The sequence below is a fragment of the Trichosurus vulpecula genome, chromosome 8 (assembly GCF_011100635.1).
Source record: "Trichosurus vulpecula isolate mTriVul1 chromosome 8, mTriVul1.pri, whole genome shotgun sequence".
Classification (NCBI taxonomy): Eukaryota; Metazoa; Chordata; class Mammalia; order Diprotodontia; family Phalangeridae; genus Trichosurus; species Trichosurus vulpecula.
In genome coordinates this window covers 147848884-147865724 of record NC_050580.1, presented here as the reverse complement: position 1 = coordinate 147865724, position 16841 = coordinate 147848884, and the positions used below count along the sequence as shown (strand labels likewise).

General features: G+C 39.4%; 1 protein-coding gene across 3 annotated transcripts in view; it reads right to left on the bottom strand.

The window, feature by feature from the left end:
* Positions 1-16841, bottom strand: part of LOC118828787 (inter-alpha-trypsin inhibitor-like) — an 89149-nt gene that overhangs the window by 3566 nt on the left and 68742 nt on the right. For 2 of the 3 annotated variants that reach the window (XR_005008970.1, XR_005008969.1), the window contains exons 4-6: positions 10810-10854; positions 8597-8687; positions 2813-2935 (exon numbers count right to left, since the gene is read on the bottom strand). Coding sequence is in view for 1 of the 3 variants with exons in the window: in XM_036735650.1 (XP_036591545.1) it covers positions 2878-2935; positions 8597-8687; positions 10810-10854 (194 nt within the window). In the remaining 2 variants the exon portion in view is untranslated. Of the gene's footprint in view, positions 1-2694; positions 2936-8596; positions 8688-10809; positions 10855-16841 lie in introns of those variants that run through there. The other variant, XM_036735650.1, reaches the window with a different exon arrangement.

Sequence of the window (16841 nt, the reverse complement as noted above, 5' to 3'; positions counted from 1 at the left end):
AAGTATTCCTGTACTGGCAAAGGCATCTTCTTGAAGTACAGCTGCCATCCACTAAAGACCTAGCAGCAACTTAAACCCACGTGGTCTAAAAGCCTCTGATGTCCCAAACGTGTCACTCAAACTCATATGTAAACTAGACCCTCCCCTGAGGCAAGGAGGTCACCAAGGACTCTCAATCTAATCAAGGAAACAAAGGCCAGACTCTTCAAGGGCACTTGGTTGAACTGAGTGCTAAGAGCCCATTTTGTTTACCAACACACCTATAAGATTGCCTGGAAGACCAAAATGTCCATCTTAGGCTCACCAGTCAGACATCTATGCTCAGGAAAGAGACTCAAAGCAGCAGCAACAGCTGGGGCTCTGGAATCCATTCTCAAACATCCCTAAGCTAGCACATGTGGAGGCCTGCCTCATTTCTGTAGTTTGCCATATCTGCCACCAGGAAGAGACATGCCAACAGGAAGAGAAAGAAGAACAGAGGATGCACAGACGATAGGCCTTTTAAAAATCTGAATCAGTTGTTTTTCCTTTTCAGTGGCCAATAAAGGGATTGGTTTATTATTGCAAATCACCAAACCTTTTTAGCAGTGAGCCACATATGTCCTTAGAAGTTGGCTGGGTAGTTCTCCCAGAGGATGTCCTCTCCAGGCTCCCTACTATGTGCCACATACTGTGCTAATGAGCTTTACAAATATTACCTCATTTGATCCTCACAACAACCCTGGGGAATAGGTGCTATAATTATCCTCACTTTACTTTTGAGAAAACTGAGGCAGACAGAGATTAAGTTACTTGTCCAGGGTCACACAGGCTAGTAGATATTTGGGGTCACATTTGAACTCAGGTCTTCCTGACTCCAGGCCCAGCTCTCTATCCACTATGCCACCTAGCTGCCTCCATCAAATTCTTCCACTTTCAAGTATTATCCCCCATACCTTTAATGGCCTCCTTCCTCAGTTCTGCCTGTCAGAACCCTTATCTTCCCTCAAGGTTCACAGTTACCAGTGTTCTTTCTCTACTCAAATGCTTTGTGTTTACTTATCTGTGTATATTAGTGTGATACCTGAGTAGCCAGCTATTGCTAGAAAAACCCTGCCCCCAGCCCCTAACTGCAAACCCCAGTCTGCATAAGAAAAAAACAGACTGAGGTCCTGCCGTTTGGCAGTGTCCTGGGCCCCTAAGACATTTCCAAGGAGTGTAAGCTAATTACCAGGAAAGCCTAACGATCTTCCTTTGTCTAACTGAGTGGGCTGAGAGACAACTCTATCTCTCGTCTCAACAAAGCCAGCTGGAGCATCCCTCAGTCTGCCTATGGCCTTGAAGGATGAAAGCCTCAGCCCCAGATATTCTTTTGAATTATGTGACTGTTCCTAGCTCTTATCTCATGAGTCATGTTGTGGGATGTATGGCAAACTGGACACAGAGATTCTGGGTTTTAATTCCAATTGACACTTTGTCAACTATCTGATATGTTGTATTTACAATCTATTCAGGAGGTTCCTCTAACGTATCATGGTCATAAAAAGTGAAATAACACAGGCTTGCTGAGTCTGCAAAGTAACATATGTAAACTTCAAGAGATAATTAAGCACTGAATCCTGTATTGTCTATATAAACTACCCTCTCCCTTTAAACGTTGTCATTTGCTTTGGGAATTTTCCCCAAATGACCGCCGGCTAATAAACTTCTCCATTCAAAACTTTTACTCTGTGGCGTGTCTCACTCACTTCTGGTATAACATTTGTACTCATCAAAAGGTTGTGTACCATAACTAGCTGGGTGGGCCTTGAATTGCATGGTACTTATACTGTGTTAAATATGAAGAATCATGTGCTATAATTTCTTAAGGCTCCAGCTCTCAGGTCAGAGCATTTCTCTCTGGCTGTCCTCTTGCCTGGAATGCTCTTCCCCCTGGGCCCTGACTATATACCTTCCTGGCTTCCTTTAAGTCCCAACTAAAACTCTAAAACTTCACCTTCTACAGGAAACCTTCCACAATCCCTCTTAAGGGGATTGTCTTCCCTTTGTTGGTTATTTCCTATTTATCCTCTCTCTCTCTCTCTCTCTCTCTCTCTCTCTCTCTCTCTCCATATATATATATGTATATATATATATGTATATATATATATATATGTATATATATATATGTATGTATATATATATATATACACACACATATATATATACATATATATATATGCATTTATGTGTGTGTGTGTGTATGTATATCTTGCTTTGTATGTATTTATTTGCATGTTGTCTCCCTCATTAGACTGTAAGTTTCTTGGGCATAAGGACTGTCTTTTGCCTCTTTTTGTTGCTTCTCTACTGAGCACAGTGTCTGGCACACAGTAGGTGCTTAATAAATGTTTGTTGATTAATTGATTCTGTGCTATGAACAAGAGAAAGTTTGAAAACTACCAGTGGATATTTTGTATCTCCCAAGGAGAGTACAAGCCTGTTTCATTTTTGCCTTTGTATCCTCAACACCTAGTACATCTTAGGCCACCCAGTGACCTGTGCGCATGTAGGTATTTAATAAATGCTTTTTAAATAAATGTTTTGAACTGAAGTGGTAGGGCTGGGACTTCGGGACCTAGATCTGACTCCAAGTCCAGCATTTCTAAACCATATAAAAGACTGAAGAAAACTGAACTCTAATGCACATTTCAAAGGAAAAGCTAGGAAAAAAAATTGTTTTAAAGAGAACATATAATGTATATTAGCTGTGTCCAGTTATTTTGAGTGATCAGCAAGGATTTAGTAAACACAATATGCAAAAATGTTCTCTGTAGCAAAATTTGGCACTCACTTATAAAAAGCTGAAAGAACTGTATATTCACATGTGATTAGCCTGAATACAAATTGCTTCTTTTTTCAGGTCAATTCAACATTCCATTGTTGGGTTTCTTTTTCTTTTCTGTGCCTCTTCTCCCTTGAAGAAAAAAAAAGATAACCCATTGATCAATGATATTGATAGCCCCATCATATTTTAATTTTTAGCCAGAAGTACCTTTTTAAAACGCTCAGATCTCTATCATATTGGTCATTTACATAAATATCCCCAGGGTCAATAACTAACAGAAAGTAAGATGACTCCTTCTTCAGGAGGAGTCAAAAGTTCATAGATAGGACCATAGATCTGGAATAGAGAGGAAATTTCAGAGATCATCTAGTCCAACCACTCTCATTTTACAGAGAAGGAAAATGCTGCCCAATAGGGTAAAGTGATTTGCCCAAGACTACACAGATAGTAAGTTTTGGATGTGGATTTGAACCCAGGAAACATGATTCCAGAGCCAGTGCTCCTGTTCCACACATAAGAGGGAATATTGTTAAAATGCAGGAGAGGAACTTTGTCTCTCTTTCTCTCTCTCTCTCTGTCCCCCTCCCTCCCTCCCTTCCTTTTTCCCTCCCTCCCTTTCTCCCTGTCTTGTTCTTTCTCTTTTAATCTTTCTCCCTGCCGCCATCTCCATCTCTCTCTTATTCTCTTTCAACCCCTCCTCTTCCTTTCTCTTTCAAAAAAAGCATTTTGTGGAAAAAAGCAAATGGAGCAATAAAGCAAGGCTGAGTTTAACAAAAAGTTGCCTCCTGAGGATGTTTGCATGAATAAAGCATCAGAGTTTGAATCTCATAACTGCTATGTTCAATTCTCTATTATTTGCTTCCTTTCATTTCTAATGGAGTTTTGGTTAAATTTATGAAAATATATGAACTCCAAGCAGGGAGTAACTTATTCAAATCATATGCTTTTGCTTTCACACATCTCAGCAGTTGACTTTGCTACTGATGGTGAAAGGTTTTTATTGACTCTTTTCTTATCCTTAATGAGGTAGTTCGAATGAAGGCAGACAGTATCATTTTTTTCTAGACGATTCCCACCAATCTACTCTACACAATAGTTATCTAATCAGAGTACTAATCTCCTTATTTCTTACCATTTATTGGTCTCTTTGTTTCAAGTATAGGGGAGGTCACCTAGGGGCACAATGAACCACCTCAGACTGAATTGTCATCAATGTTCTCTCCATGCTTAGCTCTACATCTCCTTTACTAATGCTAAAGAGGAGACTTGACATTCCTCAAGACTGGACAAATTGCATGAGAACAGTTAGGACTTCAGATTAGATGACAGAAAAGTCAACAAATAGGAATTAGAGCAAGGAATTTCTGATTCTTTTACTTCAGGGGATTTATTTGAATCCTTTTTTCTGAGGTTCAAAGCTCACCAACACTTCAGATAGTGCAACAGTAATAATACATGTATTAAAACATGTAATAATATTGTATGTATGTATAATAATATCTGGCATTTATATAGGCTTTAAAGCACTTTATACACATCATCTCATCTTGTCCTCACAATGGCCCTGGTAGGTAGTTGCTGTTATTATCCCTACTTTACAGATGAGGAAATGGAGGCACAAAGAGGTTAAATGATGTGCCCAGGGTCACACAGCAGCAAATGTCTGAGGCTGAATTCGAACCCAGTTCTTCCTGAGTCTAGGTCGATGCTGTGGTGGAGCCAGCTTTCACTGGCTGGTGAGAACCCGTTGTTAAATTATCAATGTGAGCATTTACACTTGGAAAAAAACAGCAAATTCTGCAACTCTGGGCTAGATTTACTGTTTTATTAATTATCTAGACTTAAGAAAGTGACAGAGGAAATACTAGTGCTGCAGATTAAGTTTATAGGTGTGTCCTGTCTCTTCAGAGAGCTGGTTTTTAACCATTTACTAGCCTTTCCTCCAGATCCCATATTCCGTCCAGTGCATCTTTCAACTAACATATACAATAATAAATACAGAGCATTAACACCTGCAAAGCATTATACATATTGTATCTCATTGGTCTTCACAATAACCCTTTGAGTTAGCTGCTACAGTTACCATTGTCCCCATTTGTAGATAAGGCAACAGATTACAAGCTATTTAGTGACTTGTCTATGGTTGTACTGTGAATGTGGATTTAGAAATGAGCTTCAAACCCAGATTTTTCCTGAAACTAAATCCAGTGCATTTCTCTTTATCCCATGCTATCAGTCACATTTTCCTAGACCTTTGAGATTGGACACTTCTTCACTCTAGCATCTTCAGGTAAAGAAAGATTCCACATCAATGAATGTTCTAGAGGCAAAGCTTTTGTCTTCAAGTGCCAACATCTTTTAAAAAATTTATTCATTGTGGCAACAAAGGTTTCTTACGTATAGGACACACTTCTTTGCCTTCTTAAATAGACTGCGTTGAATATAATTTAACCTTCATGATTCAGTGCCATCATTATGGATACTCATCATGTACTGTGATGTTCTCTGGAGTCGTTGCCTTATATAGGGCTGTTTGCCCCTACATCATAGTCCCAGATGCCTTTCTGAGTTCTTGCATCCTTTTTAAAATGGAGATTCAGTCTTTTGCGGACACACTGCCAGCTATCCCCTACCCCCAATGGCTTTCTAATTTACTGCTTCAATTGATTCTATAAATTTTTATAGAGCATCTACCTTATATAAGACTTTGATAAAGCTGCTGCTTATCTGCTGGGGGCTCATTAGACTTGTGTTTAAAATAAGAATAAATAAGTTCTGAGTAAGCTTACTGCTCTCCTATCTAGAGCATTATATATCATATATATATATATATATATACATACATACATATATATCTATTATATCTATTTTGGCTGCTTAAGGGACCTCTTAAAACTTTTTTTTCTTACTTCTTACTTTTCCCTTGTGTTTTAGATGGCTGAGTTTTGTTAGGTAGGTGGTCTTCAGAGAAATAAGGTTCAGGTTTGAAGCCTGTGCTTTTTAATGCAGCTACTCTTAGCCCCACCTATCCTTAGTTACTATCATCCTACCATCTGGGACTATATCCTGAAAGATTCCATAAAAAACGGAAACAGGTACAGACCAAAGGCAACCATTTGTTATGTGAATCTCCCCATCACCTCTTTAGGTTTGCAATAGCATTGTCTTACTATTTACTAGGGCCCAGCCTTTGTCCCTTAAACCTGACTGGGGTAACATCCAGCAGAGCCTTTTCAAGGCATGGGGATGGCAGTCTCTGTACTTTGAGACAGGGAGAGGGAGTACTCCAATTCCCAAGATGTCTTTATCTGGTGCAAAGCCTATGAGGCTTTGGGCTCCGAGTGTTAATGGATGGATCAAGCATAGTTTGTCAGTTTCCCACAGCCTTCTCAGTTAGTGTTTTCCATCTAGTCTCTTCCTAATCAGTCAGTCCACTAGCATTAATTAAACATTTTCTTACTGCATCAGGCATTGTGCTAAGCCCTTGTTCTCAAGGTGCTTATTTGGAAAATATTTTCATTTCAAAAAAGAAGGTTCAATTTTAACATGAAAAAGCATGTTTGTATTTGCTAACTCTGCATTACCACATATTAAAGGCAAAGTGTTGGCTTTTTACAGATCTTTGTGAGCATTATTATCTCAAAACTAAGGCTAATTTTTTTGACAGATAAGAGGAAAAGATACATACAGAAGATATTCCACATATGAGAAAATGAAAGGGCTTCAGCCAGATGAAGGTGTAACCTGGCACTAGCCAATGCAGAAAAGAAAGTGAAACTATTATCAGATGCAGGTTTAAATTGATTCCCTACCTTCTCAAGATGATAGCTAGATAATCATAATGAGCTTTATTTACTACATATTTTCAAGCAGCTATATAGGCTTTTTAAAAAAGAGTCAAACATAATAATAATGTTTACATGTACATAGCAGTACTGGGTTTTCACATACAATATAACATTTGATCCTTACAAGAAGTATGTGAGATAAGCAGAATAGGTAAAATTATCCCCATTTTCCAGGTAAGTAAATTGAGGCTCAAGTTTAATTACTTGGCTAGAAGTGGTGTAAGAGGCACTAGAACCTTTAGGCAAGATAATGGGGGACAATCAGAGGCAAAATTAGACTACAGCAAATAGCTTAGTGACCTGTAAAGTGTGCAGTAAATTTGGAGCACAGAAAGCCATTGTCTTTCTCTACTCCCAGAATCTCAGACTAATTGAGATCTAGCCTGGAAATCAGGACAAGGGTCATGCTGGCTCCCCTCCTGCTTCTTAGAAGCTTCCAGGGTTTTGGATCCCAGTGCCTGGAAGACACAGAATGTAGAGGTGGTAGCACTCAGCAATCTTACCTTGGGAACAAGATTTCCAAATTGATTGCTAGAGAAAATGAATAGGTATAACTAAGACTCTTATGATCTTGGATTCAGCCCCAGGCTGCTTGGCATTGAAAAGCAGATACACCCCCTTGAGTGTTTGTCCCCTAGTTACTGCCCCACCCCCATTACTTCCATAATTAATGGTGATTCACAGGCATGTGGATAGAGCTCCAAGTTCTTATCCTTTCAAAATCCCTTTGTTTCTGGGTCCAGTCAGAGGCTCTGTGTTAGGAACTGAGGATACAAAAAAAAATGATACAGTTCCTTCTCTCAAGGAGTTTACAGTCTAATAGAAAAAAAGTCACAGACTTACAAATAAGTATGATACAAGGTATAACAATAGTAGCAAAAGAGAGATACAGAAGTGAAGGGGGGGCGGAAAGAAAACATTTGTTAAAGCCCTACATGTGCCCGCACTGGGCTAACTGCTTTACAAATATTATTTCATTTGACCCAGTCAATGCATCTGGAGAAAATTTGAGGAATGGGGGATGACTTTTAACTGGAGAGATCAGGGAAGGCTTCATGTAAGAGAGAGCACATGAGTGGACATTCAAAGCAGAGAATTTCAATATGCAGAGAGTGAGAGGGATAACCTAGTCCTAGGCAAATGCATGGGGACATGGAGATGAGGGAATGCAAGAGAAAATGAGGAAACAGCTAATGTGTGTGTGTGTGTGTGTGTGTGTGTGTGTGTGTGTGTAAGACCTTAAATTCCAGTCTAGGGAGTTTGTATCTTATCCAGTAGTTAATAAGGACCCATTGAAGTTTTTTGAACAATGGAGTGACATGGTCAAATCTATTCATTGGAAGGACTATTTTGGCACTGATGTGAAGGTTATATTAGAGAGGGAGAAGAATGGAGGTGGGGAGGCTACTTAGGAAGCTGTTACTGTAGTCTAGGCCAGAGATGATAAGGGCCTGATCTGGAATGGTATCAATGAGAATGAAAAGGAAAGAGAGAGGGGAAAGAAAGACATGAGTAGAGAAAAGGAAGGGGAGGACATTTTAGCTATCAGTCCTATCTCACCTCCATCCTGTAACAATCAAGAAGATACACCTTAAGAGTCATACAATTCATGTGACATCCCTCGTTGAATAAAATGGCATTGGATTTTACAACATAGGTATCAAAGGTTGATTTGGGACATTGGAAGTTTAGGGGCGAGGTAGGATATCATGTTTTCAGAATGGACTGAAATCATCTTACCATTTTTATATAGAATTGTTTTAAAAGTTTATGCCTTTGGACAATTCATTTTGTTTTTCATTTCTTCAACTGAAATGACAAATACCACGACACTTTTTTCTCCAGGCACTGAGCACACCTAGAATGCTTTCTTCCCCTCTTCTTTTTTGTAGTCAAGTCCCACCCCACCGCCCAATGCTCTGTGGAATGGCACTTTCCTTACTTTTTCTCCTTCTTCTTCAAGAAGACCACAGTCAGTGTCACAAGCAAAACAATTATTGACACACATCCTATGATGATTCCCACAATGAGTCCTGTGGGAGGAAAGAAAGCATAATCAGTAGAAGGTGGCATAAACTTGATTACTCTTTGGTCTTTCAAGGGGTTGGGTCAGAATAGCTGGTTCTGGCTTCCTGAGGGAGTAGCTCTATTGATACTGCTGTTTACCAATTCTCAGATTGCAATTAAGCAAACCTGCCAGATTTAGAAGCATTGTGGGAGTGTTTGGTCTAAATTAGCAAGGAATGATAAAGTGTGTCTTTAAAGAAGTGAAATTGTAGTATTTTCAAGGCACATATTACAATGACTCTAATTAGGCTAATGAAGCATTATTTTGCAAAGGTCTTTTTGCAACCCATGTTAATGAATAGCCTATTATGGCCCCATTTCTCTGAGTTTCATTTCCTTCTCTATAACATGAAGGGAGGAGGTGAAATTAAATGATATCTAAGGTCCCTCCCAGTTCCATTGTCCAAGTTGTTTTTGTAATTTGCATGCTGATAGCTTCATTTCAATGGCTACCTGAAGCAACTGAATTGGATTTGATCTACAAGATTCTTTTCAGCTGCGGATACTATGACCTTTAGAGCAGAGAGGGACTTTAGAAATCATCAATACAACTACCTGGGGATCAAAAGATAGAGGTAGTTATTACAGATAATGACAAAAGATGGAATTCTGAGCCACAGAAGCTCAGAGTTGAAAGAGACCTTAGATCCCATCTTATCTAACCGCTATCTAGACAAGAATCTCTAATATGCCAGAGAAGACAAGTGTTCATCCAGTTCTTGCTTGAAAACCTCTGGTAAATGGAACCCCCAAAACTCCCCAGGCAGCCCATTCCACTTTGGATTCTAATTAAGGCATTTTCTTTCCATCAAGCCTAAGTTTACCTCTTTGTACCTTCCACCCACTGCTCCAACTTCTGCCCAACAGAACAAGTCAAACTGCACTTTGCAAAACCTGAACACATGCCTCTTCCTAAGACTTTTTTTTCCTAGACAAAGCATTCCTAGTTCCTTCAGCCAATACTCATTTGACATGAAATTGTGACCCTGTGTCAGCCTCATTGCCCTCCTTTAGGATGCTACCCAGCTTATCAAACTTCTTCCTAAAATGTGGTACCTAGAACTGAGCTCAAGACCCAGGTGTGGTCTGACCAGAGAAGAATACAACCAGATTATCACCTCCCCAATGCTGACAATATGGCTCTTCCATGCAGCCTAGGGTTTCATTAGCTTTTTTAGCTCATCGGATCAGTTGTGTAATTATGAAGACCTGCCTATTTTATTATTGATACAGAACAAAACATATTTGAAGTCCTTGGGCAGTGAACCACTTCTAATTCAACAGGTTAATTATGGATTCTTTTGATACTAAACTAGAAGAAGAATCTTTCACCAAAATAATATTTAAATTATTTTACAAAACTAGGCAGTTTGTGTAGTCTGTTTTTCTTCAGTGAAAATATATATAATTGTTTATAAATAATTGGCTCTTCTATCCTTTGAATGATCTGTGAACATGCTGTATCACACAGTAGACCATAACACCTTGAGATGTTCCTCCTCCTCCTTTTCTAGCTCAAAGCTTTCTTCTTCATTAGTTATTCCTGGGGTAATACTAATTTTCCCTTCTTTCAACTCAATTTCTGGTCTTCTTATTCCCCCAAAATCCAGAATTTCCTTATTCATAAGCCCTTTTCCTTTTCTACTTTTCCTGTACAACCTCATCAGAAGGCAATTGTTTTCTAGAGGAAGGGAGTATGACTTGCGCAAAGTTTATCTGTGAGTTAGTAACAGGAGAACTTGAACCCAGATCTTCTGGCTCCAAGTCCATCACTATATTGTGAGGCCACATTCAAAGTTAATTCTTCTTTGCCTCCAATTCCTCAGTCCTCATTTCTCAACCCTGAGAAACCTGACTTCTTAATCCGCAACTCTGTTTTAACTATTTTATCTTTTAAATAGACCACACTCCTCTCCCTCAGGTTTCATGCTGTATTTTTCATTGACCCAGACTAAAACTTTTAAAATAATAACATGATACATTTCACCTTCCTTTGTCTTTCTCTTGCCCTTTGGCCATCTTTTGTTCTCTGGGAAATAGCTATTGGTAGGGGGAAAGGAAGGAAATGAAAAAGCTATACTTCCTTACCGGTGTTAATTTCCTCATCTTCATCCCAGAACAGGTTGTTGTCACCTGAAAGCAGAGACAAGGGCACATTAGTTTGGGCTTTACAGTAAGTGTCTCAATTTTTTGTTTGCTTGCTCCTTTGGGGAGACAGTAAAGCTTTAAATGAGAACAGTCTAAAAAGACTGAGATTCCTGAGTCCAGAAAGGCTAAGAGGCTAAGAAAGGTCAGGACCGAAACATCTAGGCAGTGGGGTACAGGGGAAAGACTGCTGGATTTTGAGTCCAAAGAATGTAATTTCAAAGCTCAGCTCTGTTACCTATTTCCTTGTGTGACTGTGGAAAAGTCCTTTAATCTCTTGGAGACCTCAGTTTTGTCATCTCTAGAATAAAGGGGTTGGACTAGATCCTTGGTGCTAAACTCAAATAGAAGTGGGGGCCACTAACCCCCATATAAGGATCCCTCTGGGCTGCAGATTGACTTAGTTTTAAAATGTAATATTATCTATATTTTATTGTATTTTTATTTATTTTGTTAAATACTTCCCAATCACATTTTAATCTGGCTCAGGTACTATTCAGGAGTGTTGTATGGGTTTGACATCTCTGGACTTCATAACCTCCTATGGTCCTGTGAATGGTCAGGCTAAAGTGAACCCAGGCTTGTTTAGCATTCACCCAGAGAAACCTGTTGAAACTTGTGAGTTCCACAAAAGGAAGTAATTCACACTCCCACCCCCACCCCCAGAAGAAACTTATGGAACCAATTACCCATAAGAGTTGGTAGAGGTGAGAAATGTCAAAAAAAATTCAGCAAACATAATGCATTTACTATGTGCAAGATACTCTGCTAGACCTAGGGATACAAAAATACAAAGACAACAACAGTTTCTGGATTCCAAAAGGGTTTGGACCCATTTATCAATGGCTCCTAAAAGAAGTTGGGGTTATAGTGACCTTTGTGATTGAGTTCAAGGAGGGCTATTGTGCCCTCCCACAGTGTGGACTTTCAGGCTTCTAGTGGTAACAGGATCCTGGACTGGAAGGGGGTGTTTGATTGGCCTTCCTACATCAAAACTCTTTCTACCACAATCCCTATTGCCATTTAAAGCTCTTCAAAACCTGGCCCCATCCTACCTTTACAGTCTTCTTACATGTGATTCCTCTTCACATTCCTTATCATTCAGCTACATTGGCCTACTTACTATTGGCCCTACATGACACTCAACCTCCTTAGTTCTTTTACACTGGCTGTCTCTCAAGCCTGGAATCCCCTGCCTCCACCCTTCCCCGTTCTTGCTTCTCTGGCCTCCTTCCTACCTTCTGTAAGAGGACTTTCTTGCTCACCTGCCCCCACCTCCCTTGCTAGTGCCTTCTGACATTAACTTCCATTTACATTGTATGTATTTTATATGTATATTCCCCTATGATAATAATTAGCTTGTTTTAAGCCTACAGAGAACATAATGGCCCCTAAGGTCCACATGGTTGTCTCCCCTGAAGCTTTAAGTAGTTTTAGGTGAAAAGTTGTAAGTTCAACCACAATCACCCTGAGCCCTTAGTTAGGAAAATTCCCAACTGTTAGGCAGAAGATAGGTTCTCTGCCTAAACTGACATTTATTTCTATCTCTAGTTAACTTCAGGCCTCTTTATGGTTGAGGTGAAATTCAAATTACTGATATCTTTTCTTTTTATATCTTTTGATAAATTGTATTAGAGTGTTTTTGTTTACACATTCACATACACACGTATTTATTGATAGACACCAGGAGGGAAAGTTGAGGAAAGAGCAGACCTTTTTTTTTTTTTCAAATATTTCCCCCAGTCTCTGCATTGGTTGGTAGGATCACCCCAAGTCTTCTGCTTCCATATACTTATTGAGCTAATGAATCCTCCTTGGTATCTCCTTTCTCTGCATAGCTCAGTCCTACCTTCATTTTCTTTTTTTATTGGTTGCCCCAGGGCTACTGGTTCTTCAGAGCTCCTGGCTCAGCTCTGTATGATCCTGTTCCTTCCTCTTAATTTCTAGTTCTTAGAATCTCTATCAGGTTCTGAGACTCCACCTTCCTTTTGTACAAATACCTTAGGGCACAATGGACTTGAATACAGAGATGCACGAGAAGACTTGTGAATTGATGCAAAGTGAAGTAAGCAGAAGCAGAAAAACAGTATACATAATAGCTCAAATAATGTAAATGGAAAGGACAATTATAACAGTCAATCAGCAGGTATCAGTTAGCTTCTACAGTTATCCCTTCCACATCGTGACTTTCCCCATTTCCCCATTGAAGTTCTGATATGTCAGGAGTTGGCAAAAGAAATTAAGTCAGAATTTTGGGGAATTTTGTGGAAGCCACAGATGACATGTGAAGGCCAGCAGATGACACAGAACTTATGACGAAATACTTAACCCAAATTTTAAAATAAGATACTGTGGTCCTGTAAACACCCCATAAAAGAAAAAAAAAGAAAAAAGTTAGACTTCTCAGATAAGAAGGGAGGGCCAAACATTTTAATGAGGATTTTCCAGATCATGAGGTACAGTGGCACACCCCTAACCCCTGAAATATGGAAAGGATAACTGTATTATGTGTCAAGTACTGGAGATACAAATATAATTTAGGAAACAACCCCTGCTCCCAAGGAACAAAACAATCAAAAATACAAACCAAATACTTCAAAGTTATAATGAAGGGAGGGGAGAAAAGGACAAGGATTTATTAAGTGTCTACTATGTGCCAGACTTTGTGCTAAGCACTTACCAAAAATTATCTCATTTGGCCAAGCTTGGCTCCGAATAAGGAACAGGAGAAAACACCCCTTTCCCCCAACTCCTTTGCAGAAGTGAGGAGACTATGGGCATGAAACTGTTTTCTTTCTCTTTTGTGTTACTATATGGGCACTCTGAGAAGGGAGAATGAATGACACATTGGGAAATGTAGGTGATATAAAAGCAAAAGATATCAATAAAAGAATAGATACAAGAAGTGGATAGAACATTTCTGAGGGGGATAATGACATGAACAAAGGTTTAGAAATATGTTCAGGGGAACAAAGAGTTATGAGGTTTTAAAAAATTTTTCATCTATCTTATACAATTAACTGGGCTGTTTAATTTATTCTAATTACAAGATTTTCACATTCTCACATGGGCATTGGGCCAAAAATTACCCAGAATGGCTGTTAATCCTTTTGCACATGAATATGTAAATTTTTATATCCTCATTGGCAATTATTCAAGAGGCATCCAGTTGTGTCTGTTATGTATATATGTGCATATATGTGTGTATATGTGGACATATATGTGTATATATACATATACACATTATACATCTGATATATATTTGTATTGCTAGATTTATCACACACCACCGCTCAGGCACATCACCTGCTTATTTGTGGATAACACCATAGGTTTCTTATCTACAGTGGTTTCCTGTAGAAGGGATATTTTTTATAGGCCCATAAAACACTGTTGTAAGACTCTGCTCTTTACTTCCTGATTCCCTTTGTTCTGACTTTGGTTTAGCTAAAGCCTACAGGCAAGAAAAAGAGACAGTGAGTAATAGAGAAGAAAAATCAGATGGGCTTTATTTATTATTGAAAATTTGCTGAATTTTTTAAGAAAAGTATAGTTTTGAGAGTACTTGAAATATGTATTTGATTTTGAAAGAGCTATTATTTTAGAAAGATCTAATGATGTTTTAGGACCAAGAAGAAATAAAAGGTTCCTTGAATTAAATATGGTAGAAGTTTCATTGGGGAGAGAGCATGGCATGGATGAAAGTGTACTGAATCTGGGGTCAAGAGGCCAGGGTTCAAAAACCTATTTGTTACACTTGTTAGCCCAGTGATTGTAGGCAAGTCGCTTCATGATAATAACTAGCATGTATATAGTGTTTTAAAGTTCACAAAACACTTTATATATGTTATCTCATTTACTTTGTACAAGGTAAAATAAGCACTAATATTATCCTCATTTTGCAGATAGAGAAACTGAGGCTGAGAGAGAGAAAATGACTTGCCTATGATCAAATAGCCAGGAAAAAACAGGCAAGATTTAAACTCAGAACTTAAAAAGTCCAGCACTCTAATTGCCCTATCTAGTGTCTTAAAGCATCATTTTCCTTATCTGTTAAGTGGAGATGACTCATACTACCTACCTCACAGTGTTATTTGAAAACCTTAAAACTTACAAATGTGAACTACATTTATGACAGGGTTTGTAGTCATATGAGTTTAGATAGGCATTGGATCACATCCTGTGCCTCTAAATGTAACTATATATGGTAAAAACCTTTCCTCAACACGGTTAGTTTACCAGATGGGTTGAGGTCCCATTATCCACACCAGCAGGCAATTTGTTGGTTTCTTATTTCAACTGATTTAAAGAGGTCCCACTTTAGATAAAAAGTACAACTTCAATAAATAAAGAAGAGATTTCTCAAGTGACATTATTTAAAAACATATGCCCTATTTATATTTTAATAAATAATACTAATAGCTGACATTTATTTAGCCCTTGTTTTCTTTGGTACAGATTCCCAAAATGCATAGTTTTGGGGAGAAGTATAGAAGCTCTGTGTGTGTGTGTGTGTGTGTGTGTGTGTTTGGAGAGAGAGAGATTAAAATTGAGATCGTTTTGTGGAATGTTCTAGGAAGGAGAAGGAAGATGGAAGAGAGGAGCACAAAGTTGGAGAAGAGCAGATTTGTTCTCTATCTTGAGGGAGATAAATATGAGGTAAACTGTTTCCTCCTCAGAACTCGTACTCAAAGAGACTATGAGAAACACTGGCAACTACAAAAGGTAGCCCCCTATGCTACAGACTGAACCTGGCTCAGGTGAGGTGCCCCTCAGAAAGCTTCTCTTTCCTCCAGGGCTGAACAGAGGAGCAGGCACTGATGAACTACCACTGTCTGGCATTTGAGCAGGAAACCCCTCCCTGCTCCTGGCAGTCAGAATGTGCCTGGCTACTGTGACCGCCCTATTTGTAATGATCATTGACTGTTTTGTTTACTTCCTTCTTCTGTTTTGGTTCTCTCCCTGATACATTAAAAGAAAAAAAACCTATTTAGTGAACTATCTTGGGTAAATGATCATCGAAGGAGTGCTGGAGATGGGATGGAGAGGCAAAGCTGGCCTGGCATAAATGCGATAGACTCACCCAGTTCTCTGTTAGGGAAATAACCCCTGAAGAAGCTGGGCTAAAAGATGATCTGGAGAAGGGCACTCATCCCCAGGGCCACAGCCAGTGGTGGGATTCACCCGATTTGGACTGGTTTAGCAGAACCCGTACCTAATTTTAGGTTGAGTTCAGTGAACCAGTTGTTAGAGGGGGCGGGGCCTGCACCTGCCACATCAGTGGCCCTGGTGGTGGCAGAGCCTTGGCTTGGTTCCATGGAGAACCGGTTGTTAATTTATTTGAATCCTACCACTGACCAGAGCCCATAGGCAGAGCACAAAGTAGAAGCAAGAGAAATATAACCAAAGAGAAACATAACTGAAACAGTGACCTAGAGAGTAATATAATCATACACCCCTTGACAGAACATGAGTGACTGATAACTATACAGATGCAGTGATTGGCAGCAAATTACCCAGTAGAATGTAAACTCCTTTATTCCACTCTGGGCTCCACTTCTGACTCTCAGACTTCTCTCTCCACCATTCCCCACCAGCCTTCTCACCACAGAGATCCCTCTGTTCCTGTGTCTCCTTCTTCTGGTCAGTTCTTCCTGGCACCTCCATTTTAAGGAAGGACCCAGGCCAGCCACGGTCATTCCTTCATTTCTCTTCAGGCTCAGCTCCTGACTCTCTGGACTTTTTTTTCCCACCATGCCCCTCCCAGCCCAACAAGTTACCTCCTCCTCCATCCTTTCTAGGTTCTTTCTTCCCCCATTAGGGTGTAAGCTCCTTAAGGGAAGGGGCTATCTTTTTGCTCCAATTTATATTTTAGCACTTAGCTCAGGCCTAGTACATTTTAAGTGCTTAGTTAATGCTTGGGGCTTACTGATTTGATTAAATTCCTTAGAGAAAGGGACTTTATTTTTGTTTGT